At 42.6% G+C, this 9,080-nt stretch overlaps 1 protein-coding gene across 1 annotated transcript; it reads left to right on the top strand.

Moving 5' to 3' along the window:
* Nucleotides 1-1,068: 1,068 nt before the first annotated feature.
* On the top strand, nt 1,069-2,664 carry LOC128071764 (uncharacterized). Its single transcript, XM_052664789.1, is given in 3 exon segments — nt 1,069-2,442; nt 2,445-2,566; nt 2,569-2,664. Coding segments are annotated over 3 exon segments (1,188 nt in total). The 5' UTR covers nt 1,069-1,472.
* Nucleotides 2,665-9,080: the final 6,416 nt, after the last annotated feature.

Below are 9,080 nucleotides of genomic sequence, written 5' to 3'. Positions count from 1 at the left end.
CCAAACTGGTGTGTTAGTTTCACAAAAAAAAAAAAAAAAAAGTAAAATATACCATTAGTTTCTTGTGTTTGTTCCTCTCTCTCTCTCTTTGTTTTAAGAAAAAATATTTAAAATTAGATTGTTCTATTACTAACATATAAAAAATATTGTATACTTTGTAAGGGTTGCTCTGAAAGAAATGCCTTCGGCTTTATTTTGTTGACCCATAATACCAGAACTTGATGTGATATTGCAATAGAGGTTTACCCTTCCCACTAATATTCCATTACATTTTGCTGCTGTGTGACAGATGGCAGCAGAACAGACTTTGACAAAATAACATCTGAGATGGAAATGTGTATGAAGCAAACGAGTGTCAATGGATTCCTCAATGCAGAAGGAAGTTGCACCCCTTTAAATTCACCAAAACTTTCTGAATGTTTATGGAGACCAAACAGCGAATGTAAACACAGTGAGGTGGTGGGTGCTATGTTTCAGCAGTGGTGACAGTGTGTCACCACTGTTGTTGCAGATTGTTATGAGCATAGCATGTGGGCTTTTGTTCATCACTGGTGAAAATGCATAGCTAATCATAGAATCATAGAATCACAAGGTTGGAAACTACCTACAAGATCATCTAGTCCAACCGTCTCCTCATCATCATTGCTACCACTAGTACTAAATCATATCATGCAGCACATGGTCCTGCAGCACACTTCTGGAACACTGCCAGGGACAGCAACTCCAGGCCATTCCAGTGCCTGACCACTGTCTGAGAGAAATAATTCCTCCTAATGTCCAACCTAAACCTCCTCTGATACAACTTGTGGCCATTATCCGATGTCCTGATCATTGCCTGGGAGAAGAGGCCAAATCCCTCTTCACCACAACCTCCCTTCAGGAGGTGGGAGAGTGCAGTGAGATCTCCCCTTAGCCGCCTCCAGACTAAACAATACCAGTTCCCTCAGTCACTCCTCATAAGACTTGTGCTCCAGACCCCTCACAAGTTTCATTGCCTCCTCTCCCTCCTATAAATTGGAGCGAGACATTTATTTAATGGCATAGTCGGCAGGATACCCATCGTGAGAGTGTCGTCCTTCCAGATATAGTCTGAAACTTTCACTGTGTGCACCTCCTGGAGTTGCATGGAGAGATATTTTTGAAAACTTAGATGTGAGTCCTTCTCCAGGAAGACCGCTTCGCATTCTGAAACTTTACAGTTTATGTGTATACCTCTCGGGGACGTATGAATTAATTTTGATTACGTGTGTGCCTCCTCGGGAAGACCTCTTTGCATTTTGTGATTTAAGTATATTGTAACTTAAGTGTGAAATTTGGACCTTTTTGTGTGCTCCCCTCAGAGAAAGGGAAGAGTGCTTTGAGCATTTGCATTTGAAAAGTGTCTGTTTCCCTGGGGAGATAAGGAGTCACTTGAGCTTTTGAATAGGTGCACCTCCACCTCCCTTAGTGTTGGTCTTTCATTGTATTGAAAAATGAGTGACAGCATTGCCACCATGAAAAGTGAAGATGTATTATTTGATCTTTTAGAAAAACATGGTACTCGACCCTCTTTATCAGGTATGGATTGGGCACGACAGAACTGGTATAACTTGAAGAGTGTTTCAGACTGTAGTAGTATCCTGCAAAAGAATGCTCGTACTCAGGCTGGAAAAGGAAAGTCGTTTATTTGTGCCGTACTCGGGGCTACTTTGAAAGCAGCTGTGGAGTTCCAAGATGAAAAGCATTTGGCAGAAACCCAAACTATACAAGCACTGCAGGAATCGGTTAAAGTAACACAAGAATTGGTGAGAACTCTGCAGACTCAAACAGTGAACCTCGAGGAACAATTAGAAAGAGAGAAACGTAATTCGGCTTTGTTGCAAATGGCTTTTAAGGAACTGCTAACATGTAAGCATGCCAGCGATACTATTGCTCATAATTTGCCTCAAGAAAAAATCTATCCTCTAGAAGGATTGAAAGAAATGAAGGCAAGGTTAGACAAATTAAAGGCCTCTCCAGCCCAGATGCATCCTTTGATAAAAACTGAATATACATTTGATAACAGTGAGGATCTACATCCTCAAATGAATGTTAAAGAAATTCCCTTCTCAGCTACTGAACTAGCAAAATTGAAGAAAGATTTTCACCGCTCTCCAACGGAATCTGAAACAGAATATGTGTGGAGGGTTAGCCTCACTGGTGGAGACCAGATTCTGCTAACAGAAAAGGAGGCGGAAGGTTATAGGGGACCAGGAGTATTTTTAACTACTGGCAACAGTCGTGCTCCCTGGTCCTTAACACAAAGGGCTGCCTATTGGGCAGGTGGTCTCAACCCTTTAGAACGGGGAGACCCTCTTGCCATCATTGGAACAACTGATGAGTTAGTAGAGAGTGTTCAAAAGGCTGCTTGTCTCCAAATGATGTATGATAGAAAGCTGCAGCCACACCATGAATCACCTATGATGATCCTGTTGATCCTGAGAGAATGACTGCTTTAATTAGAGGGCGTCCAGAGTGGTTAAAACCTACAGGTATTCAACTGCAAGGAAAAATACAGCTAATACCTCAGGGAGAGAGAGCCCAGCCAGGCCAGCGTTAGAAGGAACTGTAACCCCCAACCATCTGCAGTCAGGAAACAAAGCATGGACGTGGAGAGAGGTTGCCCAAGAGTTAATTAAGAGTTAATTAACCTCCTCTCCATCCTAAAAATTGGAGCGAGACACTGTCCAGGCCACGGGCAGCCAGTTTTCCCAGAAGAAGCCTGTGAGAGACTGTGTCAAAAGCTTTAGTGAAGTCTAAGTAGACTACATCAACAGCCTTTCCCTCATCTACCAGTCTGGTCACCCAGTCATAGAAAGAGATGAGGTTGGTCAAGCATGACCTGCCTTTCACGAACCCGTGCTGGCTGGGCCTGATCCCTTGGACACTGCACACATGCCATGCAATCTCATCCAAGATGATTTGCTCCATAACCTTCCCTGGTACCAAGGTCAGGCTAACAGTCCTATAATTCCCGGATCCTCCTTACAGCCCTTCTTGAAGATGGGAGTCATGTCAGCAAGCCTCCAATCCTCTAGGACCTCACCAGTTAACCAGGAGCGCTGATAGATGGCTGAAACGGGCTCGGCAATCACCCCCCCCCAGCTCCCTCAGCACCCTAGGATGCAGCCCATCCGGTCCATGGACTTGTGACAGTCCAGATGGAGGAGAAGCTCTCTGACTATCTCCACTGGAATCCCTGGGGGCATATTCTGAGCAGCACCCCAGACTTCCAGACCAAGGCATAAAAAGTCCAGAGGATAACTGGTCTGGCTATTAAAGGCAGATATAAAGAAGGCATTGAGGACCTCAGCCCTCTCCTTGTCCTCAGTGACCACATTCCCTGCTGCATCAAGTATATGATGAGAATTATCTTTGGTTCTTCTTTTGCCATTGATATAGTTATAAAAGGATTTTTTATTGTCTTTTCCTGCAGAGGCCAATCTGAGTTCACGTTGGGCTCTCACCTTCCTAACTTCTTCCCTGCATACCTTAGCTACTTCTTTGTAATCTCCCCAAGTAGCCTGTCCCCTCTTCCAGAGGACGTAGACTCTCTTTTTCTCCCTGAGTCTCAACAGTAGTTCCTGGCTCATCCACACCGATCATCTTCCCCTGTGGCTCACCTTAAGGCATTCAGGGACAGCCTGTTCTTGTGCCTTTAAGATTTCTGTCTTGAGGAGCGTCCAGGCTTTCTGGGCCCCTTTACCCTTAAGAAGAGACTCCCAATGGACCTATGCTACACCCTGAACAAATCAAAGTCCACCCTCTGAAAGTTCAAGAAGGTAGTTTTGCTGGTCACTCTTTTGACATCCCCAAGAATGGAGAATTCTACAATTCTGTGGTCACTCTGCCCAAGACAGTTCCTAACCTTCACTTCTCCCACCAGTCCTTCTCTGTTAGCGAAGACCAGGTCCAGCAGGGCACCACCCCTGGTAGGCTCTCCTACCAGTTGCATAAGGAAGCAATCTTCCACGCAGTCTAGAAACCTCCTGGACTGCTTCCTCTGCGCTATATTATATTTCCAACATATATCAGGGAAGTTAAAGTCTCCCATCAGAACAAGTGCTGGCGATCACGTGACTTCCGCAAGCTGCTCATAGAATGCTTCATCCAACTCTTTGTCCTGATCAGGCAGTCTATAACAGACCCCCACCAAGATGCCACCCTTACAGGCCTTCCCCCTGATCCTTACCCATAGACACTCCACTCTATCATTCCCAAATCCAAGCTCTTCAACCTCAAAACAGTCTTTAATATAAAGGACCACACCACCACCCTTCTTTCCTCGTCTATCCCTTCTGAAGAGCTTATGGTCATCTATCACAGCACTCCAGTCATGGGAGTGGTCCCACCATGTTTCGTAAATAGCAACAAAGTCATAATTAACCTGACTCACAATTGCTTCCAACTCCTGCTTGTTGCTCATGCTGTATGCATTAGTAAAGACACATTTCAGACAAGCCATCTGCCTCACCCCCTGCTCAAGCATCATTGCCCTAGGCTCGTCTCTTGAGAGACTATTTTGTCTCTGTTTTCTTTTTGTCTGTGACTGTTTTGTCCCCTTCCCCCTTCATAGCTAGTTTAAAGCTCAATAAGCCCCACTAGTTCCTGCACTAGTATTCGCTGCCCCCTTTGAGATAGGTGGGTTCCACAGACAGACAACAAGCCAGGGGTCGAGTAAACTTCCCCATGATCAAGGAATCCAAAGTTTCTGGCTCAACACCAGCCTCTGAGCCAATTATTCATTGCTTGTGCTTTCCGATCCCGCTCAGAGTCCCTCACTGTCCCTGAAGGTATAGAGCAGAAGATCACTTGAGCTCCTGATTCTTGAACTAAACACCCTAAACCCCTGAAATCTTTTTTCATCATGCATAAGCTTGTCTGAGTGATTTCATCACTACCCACCTGAACTACAAGTAGCGGAAAGTAGTCAGATGACCTAACCAGCTTTGGGAGTTGCCTGGTTATGTCCCTGACCTGAGCCCCAGGAAGGCAGCACACTTCTCGACGGCTGGGGCCAGGTCTGCATATGGGGCCCTCCATTCCCCTGAGAAGGGAGTCACCCACCACAACCACCCTTCTTTCTTTACTATAAAAGAGGCAAGTCTCAAGGCATGGGGTTGACTGCCTTGCCTTGGGCTCTCTCCTAGGCAGATCCTCTATCACCTCTCCAGTCACCTGCCCTTCAACTTCTAGTATGTGGATCCTGTTACTAAGAGGGAGTTGTGGAAGCAGGCTGAGCAGGCAAGGGTGTCTCTTGTAACACTGAGTCAGGACTCTTTTCCAATCTTTCTCATCAATGAGGTCTGTCTGACTGTGACAGGGTAGGGGGTCCACCACCTGTCTGGGTTTTTTTTTCCAGAGCCCTTCCCTCTGGTAATCCAGTGAATCACTTCACCAGTTATCTCCTGCTCGCACTCCCTGATGGTCCTAAGTCTCTGCATCTCATCCTGGAGCTCCACCACCAGGCTGAGCATCTCATCCACCTGCTCACACCTCGCACAGGTGAAGTCCCTGCCGCTCTCCCCGGACAGAAGTAGGCTCAGGCACTCCTGGCAGCCAGAGGCCTGAACAGCAACATTTCTCTGTAAGCTTTCTATCTGGGTTGCCATGGTCTTCTTAGAATGAGCCCGCTGTCTAATGGAGACCATCTTTCAGCCTGTGGTCTCAGAGACTGCCAAGGAAAGTCGGTCTCCTGAGCAAGGAGGTACCAGAACTTACAATTCTCACCATTGGACCCACCTCCCACACGCACAGAGGTAGTGCCCTATGGGAAGTGTGGGCTGTACTTGCTTGCTGAACCTCCTCTTTCTCAATGAACAAAAACAATAGTTTCTCACCCAATGTGGCTCCTTGTGGGGAAGCTAACTTCCACCCTCTCAGGAACTATTTAAGGCTTATTATCAGGTGCGAAAGTGTGAAGGTGAGGGTAGGTGTTTAAACCCTGCTGCTAATGTGCCAGCTCCACCCCTAGTGACTCAGGAGCCTGCCCACAAGCTGCTGGCTCCTAGCACAAGTGCAGTGCTGATGCTAGCCTCAAAAAGCTTTAAAAAAGCCTTAAAACAAGCCTTAAAAAGAGCTTTTTGGTTGGCCTTTTTTAATCCAGATCCCTTGCTAGCACAGACTTACCTGCTCAGAAGCTAGCCTCTGCATCAAATGACCGATGGCACGTTTGGTGATGACCATGTTGAAAAAAATTATTTTGTAGCTGAGGATTTTCTCTGTTAAATAGAATGCTCTTTGTATCTTATATTCTTTCTATGGGAGGCATTACTTTTGGAGCGATGTAAGTATGTGACCTAACAGTATTTCTGTTCATTAATTATGGCACAGACAAGCCAAAAGGTTGGATAGTCACTGCTTAGACCATAGCTATTACTACAGTAGTAGGAATATGTCTTAAAAAGAAATAAGCAACAAAAAATTTCAAGATGAAGACTTTACCTGATAAAAACTTTCAAGTCTGTATTGAAAATACTGTGAGGAAATCCCCTAAACAATGATTCTCAAACTGAGTCATTGTATGAAGAGACACAGCATGTTGTATTCTTTGAAGATATTCTAGACTACTAAATTTCAAATAATAAAATACTCTGTGAAAGAGGGGAAGAATCTACCTCTGGAGAGAGTCTTTTTGCTGCTGGGTACAGCCAAGAATGTAAGAACAAGCCTACAACAATAGATGTATCGCAAGCAGCCCAAAAGAAAGAAAGAAAACATGCCAGGAAAAAGCACATAAAACTAAAGTGTAAAAATCTTCTTTTTGAGCAGAGTAAATGAATAGAATTTGAATGAACCAGAAAGAACCCACAGTTATTTAAGTATGGGGTTGAAATACTTCAGTACCATTTATGGCAATAATACAAACTATTTGAGAAACAATTCAAGAAATTCTGATCTAATTTACAGTTATTATTATAAAGGCTACTGTGTCTAAGACCGTTTTTGACAGGAAATTGGCACATTTTGGAAAATATATTAAACATGAAAGATTGAATAAAATATACTTCAATAAAAGAATAGTCTTGTGAAATTCTATGAAATTTTAAAATTAATTTCAGGTTTTATCTTTGAAATAAAAATTCTTAAAATAACTGAATCATGAAATTATTTTTTTTTTTCCTGATACTTCAGTCTATGATACCTTTCAGATTTTCATATTAGATGAATATTTACAGGTTTAGATCAATATATGAAGCAGAAATACAAATTGACAGGCTAATAGACAAGGAAGCAAACAGTAAAGTGCAAGTCAACCTCTTAATACTATTTACATTTCTGAATTTCATATAAACTCCTTATCTATTTCAAGACACCCCAGCAATTCTGAGTGTTGGAATTTGTAAAAGCATTATCTTTTTCCTTCTTTTTTTTTTCTTTTTTTTTTCAGCCAGATTCACACACAAGATGAAACTTTTGTACTTCACATTCAAGTTAGCAAATCTGTCTATTATTTTATTTATTTTTTAAGCTCATCTCTCTCAGTACTTAAAACTCTATCATCTTATGGTAGCTGTAGTTTAGCTATCAGTACCCTCAGCATCCTCAACTTTCTCTTATTTGTAAGTAGCAAAATTCTCATGTAAACAACTTGTTAATCAAACATTTGCCTTCCACATTTTCTAAAAGTATTCAGTACTGCTTATAATTCTTTCGAGGAAATGTGGTGATTAAAGTGTTCCATGAAAACTTGGGCTTGTGATCATTAGGCTTTCTCCAGCTGTCTGGCTTCCTGTGTTTTTCTGCCATCACCTCTCAATGGTTCATGTTACAGTATTTCCCTTGTTTTAGGCTTTCCCTTGTTTTTACACTTTCCTTGGTTTTCTGATACAGGTGTTTGGAGAAGCTTTGAATATAAGTGCTTTTACTGTGGTAAGAACGTAAGGGTTATCAATACATATCATTCTTATATTAATATTTATATGCTTATATACATACATATATGATATATATACTAAACTTTCAGTTTTTCCATTACAAATTAATATATATCTAATTTAAGAATTTTCATAAGTAATTCACCTTTTTCAGTGTTCCTGCTGAATGTAAGATACAATCATAATCCTAGTAATAATTATAATTTTGTAAAAGCTTTCCCTATATATTATTATTTACAATGTGTCCAGAGAATGCATTCTGTATCAACCAATCAAGAATTTCTTCTGTGACTCAGAGTAAAATAAAATAGCTGTATTTCTGTATATTAGCAGAAAAATAGTCATGATGATTAAAAATGATGCTATCTATACACACATAGATACATATAGAATACACTGAGTTGGAAAGAGGTTCATCTAGTCCAAATCTTGGCTCCATGCAGGACAACCCAAGAATCAGATCATATGTCTGAGAGCACTGTCATGATTCTATGATTGTTTATGATTGTTTACGTCTATGATGGTCCTGAAGGTCTTGAACTCTGGCAGTGTGGTGCCATCATCACTGCTCTGTTCCTTTGCCCAGCCACCCTCTGGTGAAGAACCTTTACCCAATACTCGACCTTCCTTCTGATCCAGCTCCATGCTGTTCCCTCAGGACTTGTCACTGTCACCAGGGATCAGAGATTGGCACTGCCTCTCTGCCCCCCTCATGAGGAGCTGAATGCCTGTCACAAAGACTCACATTAATCTCTTCTTTAGGATGAACACAGAAAAGAAGTGATCTATCTGCTTCTCATATGTCATGTCCTTTAGACCCTTCATAATCTTTGTTGCTCTCTTTCGGACACTTTAATAGTTTTATTCGTTGTAGTGGAATTCCAAGGTCACAGCCTGAACCAATGGGTGAGCCATGTGAGTACATGAGTGCCTGGAGTGGGCAGGGGGGGTTTAGAGACACCCCTTCTGTCTCTGTGATACTTCCCATGCCACCTGAGTCTGCGCGGGTCTCCATTCCCCCTGGCCCTTCTCTGCTGTGGCATGACAGTATGAATAAGAGAGGGACACATTCCAAAGCTCATCCTTTTCTCCAAACTGTTACTGGAAGGGGTGAATTAATTCCTCTTGGATATCTTTTTCCTATAGCACCTATTTCTCAAATAAAGGCTCTGTCATTGCTTTTGT

This window comes from Tympanuchus pallidicinctus, unplaced genomic scaffold, assembly GCF_026119805.1.
Source record: "Tympanuchus pallidicinctus isolate F22 unplaced genomic scaffold, pur_lepc_1.0 scaffold6, whole genome shotgun sequence".
NCBI classification, from domain to species: domain Eukaryota; kingdom Metazoa; phylum Chordata; class Aves; order Galliformes; family Phasianidae; genus Tympanuchus; species Tympanuchus pallidicinctus.
Note: the sequence above shows the minus strand (reverse complement) of the source record. Positions and strands in the feature narration are given on the sequence as shown.